The following is a 22,520-nucleotide window of genomic DNA, read 5'->3' on the forward strand; positions in this document are numbered from 1 at the left end:
GTACTTTGACGTATTTTATTTACTTTATTTCTATGAAGTATATTAATTAAAAATAACTCCTTATTAAGTATAGGTACTTATGTAGGTAACTATACCTAGCATCTGGTAGGCGGGTCCGAAATAAACCAGGCATATCTATGTACTAGCGTACCTGCGTAGCAGCTTCAGCCAGCTGTCCATTGGAAACAAAACACCTTAACTGCTTATCTAAGTCTCTAGGAGCTTGCTCTCTTCTCGCCCTTTCTTTATCTCTTTCTCCATGTAAAGAACTCCTGACCCCCTAACGCCATGAAGTTTACTGCAGTCTCAGCAGCAGCGTGCTTCTTGGTCTCGCAGGCACTTGGCGCAATCAACATATCTCAGCCGTCATTGTCGTCCAAGATCACCCTCCCGGCTACCTTCAAACCGCCGCAGGTCTTCAAGAATGCCAACTTGGTGCATGTCATCTCTCTGGAGAAGAACTTCGCAAAAGAGTCCATCAATGTTCTGATTGAGAATACGTCAACAGAACCGCAGGATGAATACTTCCTCCCTTTTATGCGAGGCCAGGTCAAGAATGTAGGAGGCATTGAGGTTAAGGATAGGAAAGATGCCAGCTTGTTGGGGTTTTCCGTGGAAGCTGTTGAATTCGACAGACAGAGGTATGAAAACATTACCTCCTAGACTTCTCTCCCGCCGCCCTTCTCTTCTGTTGACGTCTTGTATCCTTAGCGATACTCAATACTACCGCATTCGACTACCTACACCATTGCCAGTAAAAGGTCAACAGACGCTAGGAATTTCCTTCTACCTTCTTAATGCTTTTGCGCCATTGCCAACCGCTATTGAGCAGTCTGACAAGCAATACCTTGTCTACCATTTCTCAGCATACTGCCCATCAGTCTATCCCACGTTGAAGCAGAAGACGGAGGTTAAATTTCCATCCTCTGATATCCCGGACTATACTAGGATCGCTGGTAGCGGAGAGACTAAAGAGTTTCCTCAGAAGCAAGGGTCGAAGCTAACCTATGGCCCTTTCCTCGAAGTCCCAGCCGGCGCGGTATCTCCTGTCACAGTACGGTACGAGTTTACGAAACCAGTAACGCACGTGTCAGAGCTAGAGCGGGACGTTGAGGTCAGCCATTGGGGCGGCAATATCGCGTTCGAGGAGCGATATACTCTCCACAATCAAGGCGCGAACCTCTCGTCGCAGTTCAACAGAGTCAAATGGGCGCAGTCCCAGTACTTCAACCCGCAGACGTACGCTCTAAAAGAGATGAAGTTCCCCCTCCGGATTGGAAGTAAGGATGCGTATTTTACAGATGCCATTGGCAATGTATCTACGTCGCGCTTCCGTTCTAATAGGCGAGAGGCCGTTCTTGAACTCAAACCCCGGTATCCCGTTTTTGGCGGTTGGAAGTATCCCTTCACGATCGGATGGAACGCCGACTCGAGGCACTTCTTGAGGAAGCAGTCTGGCGATAGCTATCTGTTGAACGTGCCCTTTATCGAGGGGCCTAAGCAGTCGGAAGGCATCTCGTTTGAGCGTATACAGATTCGTGTTTTCTTGCCAGAGGGCGCCGAGTATGTGCCCCCCTGTGACTTGCGCTACGTCGACGCAGATATATACTAACCGTCACCTTTCAGGAACGTTCGGTTCTACACAAATATTCCCGGGTCCGCCATTACACATTATACGGTTGATCTACAAAAGATATATCTGGACACCATTGGCCGAACAGTCCTAACAATTAAGGCAAAGAACTTGGCAGACGACTTCCGAGACCGCGATTTGGTCGTCTCCTACGACTATTCGATAGCGGCGAGCCTTCGGAAGCCATTGATAGTATTTGCCAGCACGATGGCGGTATTCGTCGGAATGTGGGTTGTCTCAAAAGTGAATGTCAAGTTTTCGACAACATAAAAGACCTTTGACTTCCCCAGGGGAAGGAGGGCGGGAGGCGCGACGCACATCGTGTACAGTACAGGGTTTCCATGGGATCTGAGCGTAGCATAAACAGCCCTAAGGAGGAGGAGGGGGGAAGGTTGCTTAGCTTAAGGCACACAGGTCCAGCATGAAGAATACGACTTTGACGCATTTCCTTCTCATTTGCACTTTAATCAATCCCCTCCCTATGAGGACCCTGGCTTGGCGGCATGCGCTGAGGTGAATGGGGATAACCTCACACCGTTTTCGGTATATCTGAATGGCCGAGTTAGCCTGCGAATAGGCCCGCTACAAGAATCCCCACCGGACTGTTGTACAGGGTCTCAGCAATGCCAATGCAAAATACGCAGCAGCAGACGCGTTGGTTGAGCCTCGGGTCTATGTAGACGCACGCAGGCATCTGTATACCTGCTACAAGTGGTACATGGGGGGGCAGGTTTACTACCCAACCCCAAGGCACCAGGAGGGGAGGGGGTGCCAGCCGACAGACATTGGTATCCGTATGGATAACTATGGGCTTGACGGCTAGACGCAATGTTGCTAGGATCGGCACCTTGTTAACCGCTACCTCGACCCGCCTCTTCCATGCTTGTTACTGTTGCCACCGTGGTGTAGGTTAGGTCATATATGGCTTGCTTATGTTCAGCCCTCGAACTGTCTGGGTAGTAGACTGGCTAACGATATGGCCGGCTTTATAGGTAAGGCTCTTGGGGGGGGGGGGGGGGTTGGACGTCGTGGCTGTGGCTCCTGTTGCAGCTTAAGCAAGGAAGGGAAGAGGGCAAGAAGGGGGAGCTAGGGGGGGGGGGTGACATAACCTACATTTTAGTCCTACCATGACTCGGGCAGATGGGAGATAAATAAAGGCCCAGTCGACCCTCCCCGAGTCTCTCAGCATCCACCACATCGGATGCAAGGCTGCTGCCCCGCTAGGTATTTCTTTGAATTCGCCAGAAAGCGTCGAAAATTGCCCAGCACTTGACTACCTACGTCTATACCTCCACATCCCATACCCTCGGGGGATTGGGTGGTCACTCACCGCGGGTCTTCTCGACAAGTCCAAGTGACGACTACTCGAATACCGGATTCGCCCACGGCTCCTTTCTGACAGCCTGCACCGGAGTGCCGTTTCTGGGAAGGCCTAAATGTGCTTCCGCGCCGAGCCCTCGCGGGCCAAGTACTACTACCACGAAGAGTACGTTCCCGTGAGACCGCATCACGGGCACCACCAGCACCACCACCATCAACATCGCTCGGCGATTCCGAGGGCTAGTTATCATTCGCATCATAGCCCACGTGTGAGCGCCACTAGTTACCGGCACGGGGGCCCAGTTGTGTACGAGAGGGCGAGCCAGACAAGATACCACTAAGATGTCATCCTTCTCCTCCCCGGAAAGCGGTGCCGGGCACTAGAGTGCTCTTGTTCGATCAACAGGCAGACAACTCTCCAGGTTTCCGTGGTCGCCGTTGCTGGCGGCAGGTGTAGCGTCCCTTATCCTGACGACTTGACGTTGTTGGGGGGGGGGGGGATGGCGTCACTATGTACCTAGGGGGTCCGAGACGGATAATATTGGGCACGCTGAATTGCAGGCAAACCCCAAATCAAGCGTGGGTGGATGGGTAGAATACATCTGTTCAAGTTAATGTCAAGACAAATGGATATACCTATACCTATACCTAGGTGTAGCTCCGAAAAATGACATCATAGAAGGCGCGGAAACATGTAGGTATCATGATCTCACTAGTAGCTCTTTACCGACGTCATAGGTAGGCAGCTAGGTAGGTACCTAGGTATAGAATGCGATGACCGCCTCGGACCGTGGGTGACGGGTTCCCCTCGTGCAACACCCAAAACGGAGCATCTCCTCGCAGATGACATGGCGTCGCCCAGCACCCCCTCTCTGTTACAACCAAAGCCGGTTCCTACGGGATTCATCTTTTTCTTTCTCTTTCCCTGCTTGCTTGTTCGACATTCCCCATTACTCGGCCCAGTCTACGTACGCACCCCCAAGCTGCCGCCCTCCAAGGACTGACAAGTTGGATGGCCACAGACATCGAGACAGATAACTAGCTGCCTGGCTCGCATTGGTTCGCCCCTCCACAGATCCCTGCTAGAGCGGGCAGCGGGAATGATACCATCCTGCATACGCACTGCAAGACGATAATTCGCCCCACCGAGAACGGTAACATTGCATCTCGTCTACCTGGGAGGGACCAAATAGTAAGTCGAACGAGTGCCTTGCTGACATCCTCGGAGCATACGATTTCCCTTTCCTTCCCTCCGTCTCGCGTGTGCCCATTTTTGCGTGGGGGAGGGGGGAGACCAACCGTTCCCTCCTTGGAAAGTGGCATTCTGGGAAAGCCTAGGTTCGGAGGCTGGCTGGTTGCCACAATGGGGAAGACGTACGCGAGAGTCAACGAGGAAGCGAGAGGGGAAGAGAAGGAGACGATAGGGAGCAGCTAACTAACCAGTTCGGTAGTTGCTCACCCTATAATCAACCGAAGGCCGACCCTGGTGCAAGGAGCATCACCCTGAACGTACCATGTAGGCCATGAATGATTTCCCACTCCTCGACGGCAATTCGAAAGGCGTATCAGAGCTCGAGAGGATGTCACAGCTGAGCTGCAAGGGCAATACTCGATTCCCAGCCTTGACTTACATGTAAAACGTCCTGCGGGGCTTAGGTTATAACAGCGGGAAAACACAGGCAGCTAACATCTAGGTCTACCCTAGGAACCGTTCGCTCTCCATTCGCTCGAATAAGGGAAATGCCGCGGTAGGGCAGCCGATACCGGCATCTTCGCCTGTACCGCGACGCAACAAGGGATTCTCGTTCGCGTCTTTACGCGGCTCGATTCAGCCTGAGCTGTCGCGGCGGCTGTACCAGCTTATCAAGTCAACCAACAGCCTGGTATCGGCGCATGAGGCGGCGGGACGCGAGCGCGAGGTTGTGGCGAGGCAACTGTCGGAATGGGGCGAGCAGACGCGTGACGACGCCGTCTCCGACATCAGTGACAAGGTGGGTGTCGTGCTGTCTGAGCTCGGCGCCCAAGAGGAAGCTTATGCCCATACGCTCGATGAGGCGCGCGGCCTTCTCAAAACCATTCGCAATACCGAGAGGAGTGTCCAACCCAGCCGCGACGCGAAAAGCAAGATTGCAGACGAGATACAGAGGCTCAAGCTCAGGGATTCTCAGAGCGCGCGCCTTGTCGTTCTGGAGCAGGAGCTAGTCAGGGCGGAGGCGGAGAATTTGGTTGCTGAGGCCCAGCTGACAAATGTTGTATGTACCCCCGAGTTTCCTGGTATGGTGGTCGGTGGGCGAAGCCACTAACTGACGCGTCGTGTGAACGCGCGAGCGTAGACCCGTAATAAGCTGAAAGAAGCCTACGACATGGAATTTGTCGCCGTCATCGAGCGCGCAGAAAAGCAGATCCTCCTCGCCAGACACGGCCGTCGTCTACTCGACCTCTTGGATGACTCGCCTGTGACACCGGGCGACCCGAGGCGCGTTTACCAGAACAGAACGGCCTCGCGGCAGGTACTCAATGACGCGGAGGATGACCTCAAGAGCTGGGAAGTGCATGCTGGCGGCCTCGACTCAGACGGAGACGGCGCTATCGGGATTGTCGCGGCTGGGCACGGTGATAGGGGGCCAGGAGGGGGCGAGGCGTCTATGATGTCCGGTGCCATTCGCTGGCCATCTGCTGATGAGGGCAAACCGGGCTCTCGAGGAGCATCTGACGAGAGCCCCATCCTCAACGGTGCCGAGTAAACACGAGCAGGCATGCCTAAGAACATGCGATACTATAGGCACCATGGCTTGCGCATGCCACGCTGGGAATTCGGCTAAGAGAGAGTTGGGCCGACTCGTACCAAAATAAAAGTTCGTGAGAGAAACATTGAATGGGTTAATGTATCTGCGTTATCGTCTTGTTGGACTGGCCTCGGGCCGCACACTTAAAAGTACAGGAGGAGGGGCCGGCGACGCGAGTTTTTATCTACACTCGCTTAAATGCCGTAACGGGGGAGAGGAGGGTACCTAGGTATAATTAGGTAGCTTTCAGCTGATACTATACCTACCTAAGTAATAAAATTAATTACAGTACCTTATGAAGTTAATAATCTTTATATATATAATTATTTTATTAGCTTTTTAATAATAATAAATTATAAGTAAGTATTTAATTATAAATTAATATTTCATTATAATAAAATTAATTATAAAATGTTTAATAATATAATTATTATATATTAATTTAAAATTAATTATATATTTATTATTATTTTTTGAAATTAATAAATAATATAAATATTTTATATAATTTAATAATATAATAAAAACGTAACAGAGTTGAACTCGTTAGAAACTCTAAATTATATTTATATAAAACGAGGTTTTAATAGATTTAACAAAGTATAAGAAGGTAATTCAGCGCAAGTATATCACTAGTAATACCTACCTAAGTAGTATGTGAATAGGCAAATGTCATTCTACCTACTTACGGCTTTGACACTTTGAAGAAACCGAGAGACTGCGCTTCAACAAGATGAATAGCAATACCGCTTTGCGCAGAACCCAGCTTCGAAAGCCACTTTTGAGCCTATGTAGGGGGTGTAGCCGACCTTTCCCTCCCCAGTCGGCTAGATCGTATACTACCGGGGCCGGCTCTAGGCCGCTGGACATCTACGATGTTGTATGCGTCGGCGGTGGGCCTGCGGGCCTAAGTCTGCTCACCGCGCTCCGTGAGTCTGCCGCCCCGTACCGATGATTCTACACGAACTGAGACGAGGTACGCAGGGTCGAACCCCACCACTGCTGGCTTACGCGTCGCCCTTGTTGAGGCCCAGGACCTAGCCAAGACCCGCGCCTGGCAGATGCCGCACGACCGGTACTCAAACCGGTGCAGCTCGCTAACGCCTAAATCTGTACGCTTCCTCGCCTCGATCGGCGTGTGGGACCACATGCAGCGGGCCAGGGTACAGCCGTACCACGAGATGCAGGTCTGGGATGGCGTCACAGATGCGAGGATCGAGTTCGAGTGGGCATCTAGCACACAGGCGACGGGAAGGGACGGGGATGGAGCGGATGTCGAGGCCATCGCGTATATGGTGGAGAACCTGAACCTGACGTTTGGGTTGATGCGCCAGCTGCACGAGCTAGGTGGCGTGTCGGTAATTGATAAAGCTAAGGTCACGGATATCGTGCTTGGAGAGGAGACCGAAAGTGTGGACCTTCGTGAGTGGCCGATAGTCCGCCTCGATGACGGAAAGCAGCTTGCTGCGCGGCTGCTCGTAGGTGCCGATGGTCCTAACAGTCCCGTGCGGACGTTTGCGGGGATCGAGAGCAGGGGGTGGGACTACGAGCGACATGGCGTCGTAGCGACATTGGAGCTTGAGGGTGCCGGCTGGGGCGGAGACGCGACGAAGGTTGCGTATCAGAGATTTCTGCCAACAGGTCCCGTCGCCATGCTACCCCTACCGGGGAACTACTCGACCCTCGTCTGGTCGACGACGCCCTCGAATGCTGCGGTGCTAAAGAGTCTTTCGGCGCGCGACTTAGTCGCGCTCGTCAACGCAGCTTTCCGGCTCAGGCCCGTAGACCTCGAATTCATGCACACGCTAGGCTCGGGCCAGGAAGAGGAGCTGTCGTGGAGGCTGCAGCACACGACCTTTGACCACCATGTTATACCACAGATGGTGGTGGGTGTTCAGGATGGCACAGTGGCCTCGTTTCCGCTAAAGATGCGGCACGCGGACACATACATTGGCGAGCGGGTGGCGCTCGTAGGCGACGCGGCCCACACGATCCACCCGCTCGCTGGGCAGGGACTGAACCAGGGTCAAGGCGACGTCGAGAGCCTGGCGCGGACGATCGAGTACGCGGTGGCGCACGGCCAAGATATCGGCTCTCGCATGTCCCTTGAGCCGTACAGCGCAGAGCGGTACAGGCCGAACCACGTCCTCCTGGGAGTGTGCGACAAGATGAGCAAGATCTATTCCGTCGGCAGCGGTCCCTTGGTCCCTCTGAGGACGCTGGGGCTCAATGCGATCAACGCCATGGGGCCCGTAAAGCGCTTCATGATGGAACAAGCAGCGGGCAACGGAATTAAACTATTCTAAGCAAATGACCGCCTATACTATGGCAAGCCATGCTTACAAGCTCGCCACTGCGTAGGTAGGTATATTGTGGATGTGGGTGTACGATACATGGCCTCCTCCGCATGTGGCCATTCTCGAGAATTACCCGCCCCCTTGAGAATGCATGCCTGAAGCTAGAGGGGTGGACCAATTTAAGAAGGGGGGTGTTCCTAGTGTCCCCTCCAGTATCTGGGATGGGATATCGATAAGCAATCGATAAAGGGCAGATCTGAGAAAGTCGCTTTTACCAAGTTCCCTCTTTTTTCCCTCCACACCCATTCCTCAGCTCGCATTTGTCCATTCACCTCGCTCGAGACCAACAACCAGCCATACCACGCATCATGGCACCCTCGTCGGGGAGGCGACGACCTGCCAGCGCACAGGATCTCGAAGACCGTAACGTATGTTAGAGCCTAGCCTAGCTTAGCCTCGACTCGGTTAACATTTCTGCCAGATCATAGGCATAAACAAGGAGACGATTACCAATACCGTCTCGGACGATTACCCCGATAACTTTGCAAACGAAGAGCATGCGTGGGACAAGGAGGCGTTTAGTCAGAGCTTCCAGGTCCAGTGGCACGAGAATCGGCAGTTCGAATCTCAATTCTCCCTCATCGGCATTGACGCCTCCATTGCTAACGCCTTCCGCCGCATACTCATCGCCGAGATACCCACCCTCGCCATCGACATTGTCTTCGTGCACAACAATACGTCGGTCATCCAAGACGAGGTTCTCGCCCACAGGCTCGGCCTCATCCCGTTCACCGGTGGGAAGAAGGGCATCCGGGATTTCCTCCGGTTCTGGAGGAAACCGGCCGAAGGCGAGGAGGCGTACGCCACCACCTTCGACACGAACACTATACGCCTCAAGCTCGTCGCTCAGTGCACTCACAAGAAGGATGCACCCGCCGATTCGACGGATCCCAAGGAGCTGTACCACAACGCTTGCGTATACGCCAAGGACATCACGTTCGAGCCGCTTGGCAGGCAGGGCGAATTCTTCTCTGGGGAAGATGCCATCCGGGCCCTGAACCCCGACATTTTAATTGCCAAGATGCGGCCGGGCCAGGAGTTGGACATCGAGATGCACATGCACAAGGGATACGGCTGGGATCACGCCAAGTGGTCGCCTGTAGCCACAGCCAGTTACTGTCTGATGCCCACCATCAAGATTACGAAGCCGATCCTAGGGGAGGACGCGAAGAAATTCGCCAACTGCTTCATGCCGGGTGTCATAGGGCTGGAGCCGGTCACGAGGCAGGAGGCCAGGACCCGCGGCAGTGGCTACGAGGGCCACGAGGGCGAGATGAAGGCAGTGGTGAAGGACCCGATGCGTGACACCGTCAGTCGGGAGGTACTGCGGCACCCCGAATTCGAGGGCAAGGTCAAGCTCGGGCGGAAGAAGGATCACTTCATCTTCTCGATAGAGAGCACAGGCCAGTGGGATAGTGACGAGCTGTTCATGGAGGCGGTAAAGGCACTCAAGAAGAAGTGCCAAGTACTCAAGCCCCAGGTTACAAAGATACAAACATGGCTTGCACTTACTGAGATATGATGGGTTGGTAAGGTACACCTTTTTTTTGTGGCGCCATGGAGGGATAGCGTTTGCGAGGAAAAGTAAACGAGAACGAAAGTAGACCTAGACAGTCCTCACCACTTACACCTCGAGGGGGAGGTACCTGGGGGGCGTATAGAGATGATTTAGGGTGTTTAACTGAAGTCCACACACACGTTAATCATTGACGTACCGAAATCTGCAAGTAGACGCTCCTAAACGCTTCATGGTGACTGGATCACTCGTCTACGTATATAGGTTGAAAGCTTAGTTTGTTGCAAATGGTCCTGGTTACGTCCATCCTAACTGAAAACAAGGAAATACCCGAATCTGAACAGCATAAACGGTGGGTGAGTATAGCGGGAGCAACGGCCATCTAGTTGCGGCTGGGTAGAGAGCTAGCACAAGCGCTAAGGGTCTCCCTCTGTATAGTAGAGGCGGGTAGGGGGAGGGAGGGAGGTGTATCGGTAGGACTTCTCGCGAGCGATGTGATTAGTATGGAGTACATGTAAGCGGGCAATATCCGTCGAGGTATTAAAAGTACAGAAAGCCTCGGTGGTAGCCCCTTTTGTGGGTTCCTCCGAGGATATATGTATCGGGTTGCTTGACAATTATATATATATATATATATATATATATCTTTTCCTCACCTCTTAGGTTTTATGAGGAAGGGATAGAGCGACGGGTACCGATTGAACTTCCTGATAGGCCACCGGTCTAAGCTGACTCGCACCTTGTTGTCAAGCAGTAGCTGGCGAGCCGGTAGATAGATCGCCAAAGCCTCTGGGCATGCGTGTGGTAGTTGGAAGTCGGCGGCGACTACGACATGTACAGAGTACCCTGAATTGCGCGTCAGCAGGTGAAGAGGCTCGTGGATGTGCCAACTAGCCTATTTGTCCTGACTCGGATGGCTGGGTTAATGATAGTGGCATCTACCGAGGCGGCCTGGACGGCTCCCACTCCTACGGTCGTAGGATACCATGAGACCGCGGTGCTTAGGAGCCAACGGCCGCGTCACTCGACTCGGGGATTAAGAGTCGTCGTCGGCACGATTCCCTCCGTCGTTGCTGTGGAGATGATGAGGTATGGGAAGCTGGAACCGTCTGAACGTTACTAATAATAAGACCTCGTGCTGGTGCTTTGGTGTTGGTGAGTGCCCAAGAACGACCCCGTCGCGGTGTCGATGGCAGTCCTCTCCTCATCCGAGCTCTGCTGATCGTCCGCGAAATCGCCAATCCGATCCGGGGGGGCGCGTATTGCCTCTAGAGCTTCCCTGTCAAGTTCTAGGGGTTGGTAGGGCTTGATTGAGTGTATATCTCTACCGGACGGGAGAGTGGACAGTAAGGTCCCGGGTGACGGGACGAGCTGAGTGAGCATCTGTCCCCGGCTGTGAGCCTCAGTTACCTCGCGTCGCCATGTGGAAGCACACTCTGGTTGGGGTGATGGATACTGACCGTATCGTTTACTTTGGTCCATTTTGCATCCAACATCTCGATGACCCTGGTCTCCTCTAACCTGCCCGCATCTGCCCCCCAGTTAGTGCCCCTCTCGACCTTCTTGTCCTCTCTCCTCTCGGACCAGTCTTTCCTTAGTTTGCTAAGGCTAGGACCCCTCTTGGCCTCTCTCGGCTCGACCCCGAGTTCTTGGAGGCCGCACCGCAGCCAGCCGAGAGCGGTCCCGGTCTGACCCGATAGTTCGGCATCGATGCCGAAGAACCGGCAGGCCTTTGCCCGGCTCGTTCTTCTAAAGTCCTCCAGATACCGCAAGAGTCCTTCGTCGAGCCTCGAGGTTCCCCTCCCCTGAGACTGGCACAACGACGACGCTTGCGCTGCATGATCCGCCGCAGCGAGACAGAGCCGAGCGAATAGATGGGCGCGAACCTTGGGTATCTCAGGGGCTCTATACATCCACTCACGGTCATTTTCGTTCCTATCCTGGGCAACGACAGCGGGGTAAGGGTCGTCCTTGAGAACCGCAAGTAGTGTTGCCTCAGCTAGGGCGAGCGAAGACATGGCACGGGCGGTGGCCTTAGAAATGTCCATACAAGGAGGATTGGGGACCAGGCCGTCGGGTCGACGGGCAAGATAGTCATGCACCGAGGCAGCATCGAGTAGATGCTTGGTGGCCGTGGTGATGGCCGTGGTCCGTTCCTGACTGCTGAGGGGCGAGCCCGAAGTGACGTAGAGCGGGTGTAGCGAAGAGCGAGCAAGGAGGGTATGGGTGTAGCCCACAGTGGAAAGGGCGAAGAGAAGCTCATGTTCGAGGGATTGGATCTTGACCCTGGCCATCTCCTTGCCGGGCACAGCATGGTCTGACAGAGTCGGCCTCCACTCAATGGCTGGGGTAGAGGTCGGGGTTACGTTGACCTCCTCGCCAGAAACTAGCCTGTTTCCCAGTCCAGCATCGACGGCAAGGAGGTAGGGAAGGTAGTTATTCACATTGGATAATACCGTAGGGAGGCTGGGCCCTTGCGATGCAGGAGGGAGCCGCTTGTGCTTCTTTAAGGAGTCCCTGGCGACGCCTCGGAGCGTGCTGGCGTATAGGGTCAGCGAGGGATGGGACTCGCAGTCGAAGCTAGAGGAGAAGGCAAAGGAGGATGTGGTGGGCAGGGTGAATGGGAACGGCATGTTATTGTGCGCACTCCAGCATACGAGCACCGACGAGACAACGGCAATGACAGTGGCGAGACGAGAGTCTTAGATTGCTAGGCCTTGGGTAAGTGGGGAGGATGCGAGTTGGCTCAGGGAGGAGCGAGAAAAAGAGACCGAAATGAAAGGATTTGTAGAGGCCGTCGTAGTTGAATACCTAATGAGACGTCATGACATGTTCTATTCGTAGGGGATTGAAGCCGACGTCTCGATGCCCTGCTCTAGTATCGGCAATCCGGATAACTGAATGTTAGCAGGGCTCTAATATAGAGGTACCTAGGTACATATGTTGTACCTTAGGAGATATAGGTACCTAGGTACCTACAGGTACCTCTTAATGTACCCACATGTGTAGGGGAAGCTCCACGTTAACAAACCGGTTGCCAGCGCTGCCACTGGAAGCTCTGCTAGTCACCTATTACCCTCTACATTACCTTTACCTCACCTACCTACTCCATGACTATGGACGCCTGCTCCTTAGCATCCAGCGCTTCTCTCCTTCTCGTCCGACCTGCTTCCCAGCCGCGCGCTCTCTCTCTCTCTCATGAGCCAACTAGCCAATCGACGGAAAAAGCGCCATGGTCTCTGCCTCGCCGTCACCGCACAAGCCGCGGCGCAAGACGAAGAAGACAGATAGCGCTGCCACCCACGCCAGCCCCAAGCCCGAAGTGCTGGTCCGAAGCCCTTCGTTTCCTCTGGCCGCCTTCCTCTGGCCTGCCAGGGGCTCCCTTTCGCAATGGGAGGTTCTGCCGCTCATCCTCATGGTCGTCGGCCTGTTTAGATGGGCTGCCGGCCTTTGGGGATATTCAGGTTCGTCTCGCCTCTGCCGCCGGACCTCGCTCGCGCTCTCTTCTTCTCTCCTCCGAGAGACCATGCCGGGCCAGAAGTTAGCTAACGCGTATGCCCTCCTCGCCCTAGGCTTCCAGAAGCCGCCCATGTTCGGTGATTACGAGGCACAAAGACATTGGATGGAAATCACCACGAGCCTGCCCATATCGCAGTGGTACTTTCACGACCTGCAGTGGTGGGGGCTCGATTACCCCCCCCTGACCGCCTATCACAGCTGGCTGCTCGGCAAGGTCGGGTCTGCCATAGATCCGTCGTGGTTTGCCCTCTACACCTCGCGCGGCCTCGAAGACCCGGCGCTCAAGATATTCATGAGGGCGACCGTTATCGTGTCCGAGTACCTTGTCTACATACCAGCCGCCGTGGTGTTTATCCGCAGGTACAGCAAGCTCTCTGGCGTGGCCCAGTGGAGCGCGTCGGTGGCACTTGTCGCTATACTCATGCAGCCTGCTATTATCCTCATTGATCACGTTCATTTCCAGTATAACACGATGATGCTTGGCTTCGTCTTGGCTAGCATGTCTAGCATGGTGGCAGGACGGTATATGTGGTCGTCCATCTTCTTCGTTGCCGCACTGGGGTTCAAGCAGATGGCGCTGTACTACGCCCCGGCCGTATTCGCCTTTCTCCTCGGCAGTTGCATGTTCCCTCGGATCAATATAGGGCGTCTGATGGGAATTGCCGCGGTCACGCTGGCCTCCTTCGCCGTCCTCGTCCTCCCTATCGTCATAGGCACTCTATACGATGCTAGCCGAGGCGTAGACGCACAGCCTGGCCTCGAAGATCCCCGACCCGCACTACCCCTTTTCGCCTCTCTCTCCGATCGTCTTGACACGGGGGCTCCCTACTACCCAGTTTTTGAGCAGATGGCCCAGATGATCCACCGAATGTTTCCCTTCGCGCGGGGACTGTTTGAGGATAAGGTTGCTAATTTTTGGTGTGCGGCAAACGTCGTCATTAAATTGCGGCGGTATCCGGTTGAACTGCTTCAGCGGGCGTCGCTCTTGTCGACTCTCGCCGTCATCGCTCCACCCTGTCTATTGATCTTCATCCAGCCGCGCAAGGAACTCCTACCGTACGCCTTCAGCGCAACTGCTTGGGGCTTTTTCCTGTTCAGTTACCAGGTTCACGAGAAGAGTGTGCTCCTGCCGCTCCTCCCTATGACGGTACTCCTCGCGGGAAAGCAAGGGCTGGGAAAGGAGATTAGGTCCTGGGTTGGATTTGGTAACGTCGTCGGCGCCTGGACGATGTTCCCGCTGCTCCAAAGGGTCGACCTGCGTGTGCCTTACGCCGTCTTGACGCTCTTGTGGACGTATTTACTAGGTCTACCTCCCGTGTCGACCAGCGCATACTTCCAGGAAGGCCAGAACATCTGGGTCCAATGGATGACCGCCATTGTCCACGGCAGTTTCTACGCCGCCATGGGTGCCTGGCACGTCCTGGATTTTTTCGTCGCTCCGCCCCCGGAAAAACCCGACCTCTGGGTCGTCGCCAACGTCGTCGTCGGCGCGGCTGGGTTTGCGCTCTGCTACGCCTGGTGCCTCTGGGGGTTGGTTCAGGAGAGCGGAATTCTCTCTGGGGGCTTGGTTAAATCAAAAGAAGGCAAGCTTAAAGCGAAGTGACCTTGTGTGTAGGGAAATATAGACCAACCTGCCCACATCGGCGCTTCTGAGTTAATGCGAACATTTATGGACTAACTATTGGAAGCCTCCTTCACGGCACGCACCTATTATCCCATCTGTCTATAATCCAAGTACCGTACGTCGTATCGTACATAGCCGCCTTATGTCCCCCTCGTCATTGACACCTTTTCCGGTGCGAGTAATTTCGATGCCTAGGTGGCCTAGGTATGCGCATCACGTTGCCAAGTAGCCCCTCTTCTGAACTGCTACCCGCCAACCCCGTCCCATTCCTGTCCTCTCAAATACACGCACCCAACCTCCGTCCCTAACCTCCCTCTTCACACAGATACGTCCGCTATGTTACTCTTCCCGGGGTAAGAAATGGACTTGGCCTTGCTATTGGCATCTTTTCAATACAGGCGTCTGGTCGAGGCTATGCGTGACTGCCCCAACATATATCGACCCTATACATTACATGATGCACATATGTCGGGGACCTGTAATTCACTTTTGCCTTGAATTGATCAACTTTCTTCTCTCACTATCTCTTTCTCCGGGTTTTTTTTTACTCCGGGTTTTTGCCGTGGGGAGGGGGGGGGCTCACCATCAGACTAGCTAAAAGGCCAGACCGATTCACTTGAACCTTTCCGGCCCCCAAAATAAGATCCAAAGCCCCGTCGCTCTACGCCCGTTGCGCCGCACGATGCATGACCCAGTCGGCATCGGCACATGCATTGCTAGATGACTAGGTCCTACGTGATCGCGATGCCAAGTGCTAGTGGGTAGACGTTCTTACGGTTCAGCAGACTCTGGTAGCCGCCTAGTAGACCTTCTTCTTCTCGTCGATGCTGAATTGGCCAGGGCCGCTGTTCACAAGCAGGAGAAGCCCGCCGACGATAGACAAGATCTGGAAGAAGTCATACTTGGCAAAGTCCTTGTGCGGGTGGTGCTCGTGAAGCTAGAATAGGAGCAAATAGGTTAACCGATCCACGACCCGAGAGCCCGTCCCGGCACTGGGCGCAAGAACTTACCGTCCAGAAGTTGTTCACCAAGATGTTGAAGATGCTCAGAATGACGACTAAGAGAGTGGCGCTGAACTTAGCCTTGAAGCCGACCACTACCATGATGCAAGCAATCAGGCCGATGACGGACACGCCGATCCTCCAGACGGACCACTCTCCACTGAAGACAAACCCGATGAACAGGAATATCAACAGCACGCGGCCGGCCAGCTGGAAGTACATTTTCCGGTCCTTCTCGTCGAGTTGGGGTAGGCCGGCGAAGGCCTTGGTCTTCCGAACCCACGAGTCGGAAAGGACCATGATAAGGCCACCGATGACGGAGAGGTTTCGGAGGAAGAAGTTGAGGTCGAAAATCAGGCCATACCCTAAGGCCTGGGTGACGACTACTGCCATGAGACCGGCAACGGCGTGGTCGGAATATTTCCGAGCGATGACCAGGATGGAGCAGGCGCTCATGGTCACGACATTGGTGATGAGGAACAAGTGCGTCAGGCCGTTGGGAACTACACGGGTAAGGTTGGTTAGCTGGATAGAATGGGGCTTCGTCCGTGACAGCGCTTCGAGGGCGCCGGAACATACTGTGCCTGTAGGAATTCAGGTAGACGAGCTGGTCAGTCCATTGCGTTATGATCCTCAGGGCGTCCTCGAGGAATGTGACCACTATCAGAAAACGGCCAATGGCTGGTAGGTATCTACGGTAGAACCGCGCGTTAGCTTCGTCGCCGGCAGACTCAATCTCAAGCTAATAAGTCAATATGGATAGGCATGCGCGGGTACGCAGATATTTCTGTGAGCGGAGGGTAGAGGGGCCGCACGTAGCAGACGGCAGGGTACAGGCGGGGCAAGACGTGGTAACACGTACGGCTTGATGGGCTCGCTGATAGTGTCGAGAACATCCTCAATCTTACTGGTCTGCTCCCGGATGGCGTCCAGGGGACTCGGGTCAGGCGCTTCGGTTTTCGGGCCGCCGAAGGGGTTGGGGCCGCCGAGATGGTAGCCGGCTGTGCCTCGGATCTGGGCCATAGTGTCGGATGTTCGGCGGTAGATGTTGCGCAGGCCAGCTGTTTTTGGCGCGGAGGACGCGGGAGAGGACAGAGACAGGGAGAGGTTCGGCCAGGCTTCGAGGGGCGCGCGCGGGGAGGGGGAGCGGAAGAGAGAGATAGAGGCGCAGGGAGAGCAAGTTCTGCAGAGTCTGGGGGAAAAAAGGTGCCTAGCGGCTGGGATTGAAAATTATCGAGACGGGGAAACGGGCCCAGGATGGAGGAGTGGTGAAGGGGGGAGTAGGTGGCAGCGGTAGTGGAATGAGTAGGAGGAGACAGAGGGTGAGCAGCAGCGGAAGTAGGCGGTAATATATGTAGGGGACGAAGGTGAGAGGGCGAGACGAGGCGCGTCGGGTACAGATGCGTGCGAGAGCAGGTAGGCCGGCTGTCTAACGACGACGACGACGACGACGACGGAGACGGAGATAGCAAGAAGAAGGCTGCGGGATGTGGGCGGTGGATAAGTTCCAATTACCTTTCGGCTTGCTGGCGGTTGCAGGCCGTGACAGTGAGCTTATAATGTGTGCTAGACAAACCGTGTCCTCAATTGAACAATGATGCAAAGCCGCCAAAACATCCGCCCAGGTTCCGACATGCCAGATTGGGGCACGCCGCCTCCGAGTGTGGGACGCTGCAATCCAGCTAAAAAAGCCCCAGGGGGCGTGGCCCAGACGCATGGGCCAGCTAGGGAGGGGGAATCCGAGGTAAAAATAAAAAAAAAGTGACGTCCCAGACTGCTTGACCCCCGGGGGCATCCCGCTATGGTAGGTACCTAGGTAGGTAGGTACAGATAGGCTAAATAATAGAGACTACCAAGTAGCGCTGTCAGGAATCGAACCTGTCCTCTATTATCAAACCCACGGAGCTGGTACCTGTAGTAGACGGTAGGTACTCGGGTACGTGGCCCACGCCTATGGCAGCTGGCATCGCCGAGGTATCCCCGCTGCCCCGTATACATAGGCAGACACAAGCCTCGCCCAGGCCACACACTAGAGGTGCCCTCCACGAGTGACTTACATTAGGTACCTGATATATATATATATATACAATCCCCGTAACCTCCGAGGGGACAACTCCAGCACAACACTAAAATCCGGTTCCCTTCTCAGCGCTAACTGCTCCTGTCGTCAAAGGTACGAGGGCCAGCACTCATCCGTAGTATTAGCTGCCTACAGCGCAGCACAATATATTAGAGGGAAACGCCTCTAGTCGAGTGGGTGCTGTTTCTTGGTGCAGTATTCCTGCGAGCCTACCCGACCACTCGTTTTGGCTTCTCCCCCTCACCAGCCCTGGGTGATGGCGGAGATAAGCCACTTCTTTGGGGCGAAACGGTGCCCGCGGTACGAGCACAACCTGGGTCTCACGTCTTCTCCTCGGCCTTCCTCCTTCTTCTACCAGCCTCTGCTGAGGGTCGCTCCGACGTAACCGCGAACGGATCTTGGCCGACCACGCCTACACGCCCCCTGGATACCGACGAGCCTCGGGGGCCCCCTCGTTAGGCCCCAACCTGTAGGCTGGGTATCGGATGTTCAAAAAGGGAGTACTGCGAAGGCCGCGAAACCTGCATGGCCCGTGTCAGCACCGCCCAGAAGCTACAAGTCAAGGTTGCGGAAGGTGGAACGAACCGATTATACGTTACGGCCACCGTCCAAACGACGGGAGGTTGCCGTCCCCGTGCTAGTAGCTGTTAGATCTAGAAGTGCCGTGGGTCCAAACATGGAACAGATAAATGGCGGTGCTAGGTAGTTACGCTGCGTGTTGAAAATTTCGATCTAGTCGCCCGAAATCTCAGGTCGGGACATCCCTCTGGCGTGACTGATGCCTAGCTAAGGCGTCGTAGTATTCATAAAGATGAGTCGACCGCCCGCCTCACGGTATGACCAGCGACTCTATAGACGCCTTCGCAATGGCGATGACCCTCTGGCATGTCGGCGTTTCGCCCTTGGCATGCATCTTGAAGCCGCAACTCGGCTCCGGCCAAGCGCCAGACTCTATCAGAGCGTCTACAACCGCGTGCCGCGCCTTCGACTTTTGCTCCATCTGGAGCACGATGTCCTTAAGGCCGATATACAGAGGTGAACCGTCGGCCACCTCTGTCTTCGTGCCTGACAGCCCGTAGATGTCGGCTCTCAAGAGCGCCCTGGTCGTGAGTCGCCACATGGCGGGCTCCATCTCGCGGTGGTTAAGAAGGCTGGTGGAGGTGCAGCCGCAGCGGCGCCCTACTACTTCGTCCCCGAACAGGACGCCACCAAAACCAGCTAGGTTGAAAACAAGCCGGCGACGCTCCGCTACCGCTTTCTTGACCTCCTGGTCGACGGTCTCTAGGATGCGCTGGTAAGCGTGCACGATGCTAGGAATCAGTGCGGCCAGCAACATGAGGTTTTGGAAGTTGCGCATGATCCCTTCGGAGCCTGCCGAGTGGGGGGGCTCGATCTTGAACGAGCACACCGGGCAGTAGACGACATCGTACGCCGTCTTGGTCGCCTTTCGCGCGTGTCGGATGCCTTCCTCCACGCCCTCGGGGAGCCTCTGCATCGAGTCCAGGGATAGGTACAGGGCTGCGGTGTGCGCGCAGCCCGGCGACGGCGGCGGCAGAGCGCTCGAGCTATCGATGCTCTCGGGCGTGGTGGCGGAGTTCGGCGACAGGTTAGGCACCTGCTCCGCACCCGGGGGCTCGGAAATGAACAAAGACGGGTCGATATTCGACGGGGAGAAGGAGGGTGTATGCTGGGGAACCGTGTCGAAGCCCACGTCCCCGAGGCTGTTCCCCGCGTAGCCGAAGGCCCAGGAGAAAGGCTTTTCTTGGCTGGTTTGCGGGTAAGACTGAGCATCCTCCGTAGCCATATGGCCAAGGAAGGAGAAGTCGAGCTCCGGCGTATCGGCCGCGACGTCGGTCATCGTGTTTCTCACCGCGGGAGCACCGGCAGCGCTTTCGCCGTTCGGCTCGTCCAGGGGTCGCTTCCTCGGCCGGCCCATGGGCTTCTGCGGGGAATAGTGGCAGTCGATGCCCTCGCGCAAGCAGCGGGAGCAGCCGTCTGGCTCCTTGGTGCAAGCGAGTTTACGCGTGCCTGTGGCGATGGTCAGTCTGCGTTTGAACGCGGGACGGAGGGGGGCGGTGGCTAGGCATACGGCATTCGTCGCAAGCGCGGTGCTTCGGGCGAGACGTGGCAGCCGGACAGATGGCGGTAGTGCCGGTAGCCATCGCCGTTGACATGTTCGACTCGGACTCGAGACGCCGACTCAGCTTTCTAGGCTGGGTTTCTGCGAAACAACTCGCCACCGAATGCAGCGACGGGGAGAGGGCAGGTTTGTCTCGGCAGGCGATGCATCGATGGGGGAGGCATCAATAGAGGGCGGCAATTTGACCTAGCCTAGGCCGTCCACTCTCCACGGCTACCTATGAGAGAAGGACCTTGAGGACTTGGGGCGAGAGGGGGGCGGAGCGTTGAGGAGGTAGGGAGGTGGTTGATTTTTTGAGTGCCTATGCATTGGACGAAATGATTCGTATATTGTATGGATGAGTGAGTATGTCGAGCCTGGCCACTCGTACTTTCCACGCCAATGCGCCTGCGCCACCTACCTGGGTCTACACGTAGGTACTTCCTGCGCGCAGGATTCCCGTTAGGTAAGCACGCCTGGACGTGCTGCCGCTCACGCCCCCGGCGACGACAACAGGAGAAGGTGGCAGGATCCGGGAAAGTAGGTCGCCGAGATCAAACCGTCAAACCGGGCGATGGATTTGAGCTTCTAGGCTCTTCTAAGAAGCAGGCCCCGTTTCGTACTCCTTGGCCGCTTTTTATAGAGCGCCCCCCAAACGACGGAGCCAGAGTATACCTAGATATGTAGGTACCTACTACAGGCACGTGGGGACATTCCCGATAGGTAGGTATAACGACCGTGTGTCGATGAAGGGGGCGAGGCGCAGTTCGAGTAGCTAGGTAACCGTATGCCGCACGTCCGTTTCAAGAGAAGCTCGTGAGGCAGGGATTGTAGGTATCTTCGCCTTATTTTCAAGAGGCTCTCTACTCCTTAGACGACAGACCCATTCTAGAGGGAGCAACCACTCTCTATAAGCGAGACTAGAAGGCTGGCAATTGATGTCCTGGGTTTGCGACTGCATTCATATGTTTTTTTTAAAATAAAAATAAAAACCGGCCCAGTATTATATTTACGGCTCAGGGACATATCGCCGTACTTAAAGGGGATATAGGTCTAGGTATCATCTAGGCCGTACCCACATCTCTAGGAGATCTTCACAGGGTACGATGCCTCGTGCAGGCCGTTCATCTGATGTCTTTTATGCCGGGTGAAGAGTATAACTCTAGCTGGCGCCGGCCTTTTCGCAAAAGGAACTCGATAACAGCGAAGTCTTTCCTATCCACCGTGACGTACTTGTTGAACTCCGACCTGGGCTTCCCGGGTTAGCATAAACATGAGCTCGTCAGGCCCGGTAAAGTGATAGGTACGTGCCTAGAAAAAGAGTCGAAACGCGGCCGCGTTGCCTACCATCGCCTAGTCAGTTCCATACAACGCATTCTTTCCCTTTTCTTCCTCTCAGAGAACGGGGTGGGGAGGGCGGCACCGACAGCAGGTTTCTTGCGACTCTGGCGAAGGCAACTTCGGTAGAGTGATAACACTTCTTTTTGCAGGCCCGACAAGCGCATTTCCGGTATCCTTATCAATGCAGCAGACCATCACATAAAACAGTAGGTAGTCGTTAGATGGTGAGGGGGCTGCCTATTACCGATGTTGTGGATAGAATGAATGGAGTAGTCCAAGAACCTCAAGGACGACATTTCGTCGACTTGCCTTCGATACTACACGCTACCTAATTATATGGGGACCCTGCTTGCCCCGTTGGCCTCCGTACCTTTATACCTACCTATACCTACATATCTATATACGTCTATGCCGAAATCGGGGTATTCTATAAACGGATATCATGAACCAACAGGAGACGACTCATCTCTACCCGCCTACGGATTCAGATCACCACTTTCTCAGACGTAGCTAGGAGGTAGTCTCGAGGAATCCGGGTGGTGGTAGGTATAGGTACTAGGTACTAGGTATCTAAGTACGTGAACATGAGGTGCGTATAAACAAATCTAAAAAAAAGAAACGGATAAAATATGAAATAAAAAGTATGTAGGTACGGCTGGGTTGGCTCACATCCAACCTTCGCTTCCCAGGCCGCCTCACGAAGCATTTCCTGACTTGCACATAGGTATAGGAAGCGCGTGTAGTACCGCCACTTTCCCTTGGGGTAGGTAGGTCTAGGGAGAGTTTGAAGAGATCTGGGTAGCCCAAAGCGACTCGTCTAGCTTTGTCCGTACGAGGCCCAACAACTCCATATTGCGGCGACGCGTACCTATTAAAAACAGACCCATCGAACACGCGTGAGGTTGCATTTCCCTCCTCGGTCGTCGCTGTGCGGGCCCATACGGGCTTGGGCCGGAGGGCCGCGTGGAAATCAACTGCAACCTCAGCCGAAAAAATATAACCAGAGGAAGAAGTAGTCAATTCACCTTCCGCGGCCGCGGCCGCTGAATCCAAGTAGCGTCCTCAGCCCCTGAACGACGACCCAACCGGCGACGGCGATTGTCACCATGATGCGCAACTCGCGGGCCACGTTCGTCACCGACGAGTCCAGACGTATTATGTGTAAATGTTCGACAGCGCCCCCATGTTGCGCAGCGAGAGAAAAAGATTCCATCTCGTACCTTT

General features: G+C 54.8%; 7 protein-coding genes across 7 annotated transcripts; 4 read left to right on the forward strand and 3 right to left on the reverse strand.

The window, feature by feature from the left end:
• Positions 1–288: 288 nt before the first annotated feature.
• GGS23DRAFT_617786 (Ribophorin I) lies at positions 289–2,639 on the forward strand (the record flags this gene model as incomplete). The annotated part of the gene is made up of 3 exons (XM_051520898.1): positions 289–641; positions 712–1,563; positions 1,627–2,639. 3 exons carry the CDS (start codon positions 289–291, stop codon positions 1,901–1,903), a joined length of 1,482 nt encoding a protein of 493 aa, XP_051367438.1. The 3' UTR covers positions 1,904–2,639.
• A 1,837-nt stretch (positions 2,640–4,476) lies between these two features.
• On the forward strand, positions 4,477–8,045 carry GGS23DRAFT_601135 (ubiquinone biosynthesis hydrox; the record flags this gene model as incomplete). The annotated part of the gene is made up of 5 exons (XM_051519173.1): positions 4,477–4,586; positions 4,659–5,205; positions 5,287–5,693; positions 6,598–6,668; positions 6,724–8,045. 5 exons carry the CDS (start codon positions 4,477–4,479, stop codon positions 8,043–8,045), a joined length of 2,457 nt encoding a protein of 818 aa, XP_051367439.1.
• Positions 8,046–8,404: 359 nt separating this feature from the next.
• Positions 8,405–9,889, forward strand: GGS23DRAFT_608024 (DNA-directed RNA polymerase; the record flags this gene model as incomplete). Its single annotated transcript, XM_051520144.1, has 4 exons — positions 8,405–8,464; positions 8,518–9,576; position 9,769; positions 9,885–9,889. 4 exons carry the CDS (start codon positions 8,405–8,407, stop codon positions 9,887–9,889), a joined length of 1,125 nt encoding a protein of 374 aa, XP_051367440.1.
• A 341-nt stretch (positions 9,890–10,230) lies between these two features.
• On the reverse strand, positions 10,231–12,593 carry GGS23DRAFT_588887 (uncharacterized protein). The gene is made up of 2 exons (XM_051517576.1): positions 11,073–12,593; positions 10,231–11,005 (listed from the first exon to the last, which is right to left on the reverse strand). Exons 1-2 carry the CDS (start codon positions 12,243–12,245, stop codon positions 10,937–10,939), a joined length of 1,242 nt encoding a protein of 413 aa, XP_051367441.1. The 5' UTR covers positions 12,246–12,593; the 3' UTR covers positions 10,231–10,936.
• A 28-nt stretch (positions 12,594–12,621) lies between these two features.
• GGS23DRAFT_588891 (glycosyltransferase family 57 protein) lies at positions 12,622–14,814 on the forward strand. The gene is made up of 2 exons (XM_051517577.1): positions 12,622–13,076; positions 13,185–14,814. Exons 1-2 carry the CDS (start codon positions 12,845–12,847, stop codon positions 14,732–14,734), a joined length of 1,782 nt encoding a protein of 593 aa, XP_051367442.1. The 5' UTR covers positions 12,622–12,844; the 3' UTR covers positions 14,735–14,814.
• Positions 14,815–17,078, reverse strand: GGS23DRAFT_588893 (SURF4-domain-containing protein). Its single transcript, XM_051517578.1, has 4 exons — positions 16,619–17,078; positions 16,336–16,448; positions 15,766–16,259; positions 14,815–15,692 (listed from the first exon to the last, which is right to left on the reverse strand). The coding sequence occupies exons 1-4, from the start codon at positions 16,777–16,779 to the stop codon at positions 15,555–15,557; spliced, it is 906 nt and encodes a 301-aa protein (XP_051367443.1). The 5' UTR covers positions 16,780–17,078; the 3' UTR covers positions 14,815–15,554.
• A 1,587-nt stretch (positions 17,079–18,665) lies between these two features.
• On the reverse strand, positions 18,666–20,010 carry GGS23DRAFT_601140 (uncharacterized protein; the record flags this gene model as incomplete). The annotated part of the gene is made up of 2 exons (XM_051519174.1): positions 18,666–19,864; positions 19,926–20,010. 2 exons carry the CDS (start codon positions 20,008–20,010, stop codon positions 18,666–18,668), a joined length of 1,284 nt encoding a protein of 427 aa, XP_051367444.1.
• Positions 20,011–22,520: the final 2,510 nt, after the last annotated feature.

The sequence above is a fragment of the Durotheca rogersii genome, assembly GCF_024521655.1.
Source record: "Durotheca rogersii strain YMJ 92031201 chromosome Unknown GGS23scaffold_45, whole genome shotgun sequence".
Lineage (NCBI taxonomy): Eukaryota > Fungi > Ascomycota > Sordariomycetes > Xylariales > Xylariaceae > Durotheca > Durotheca rogersii.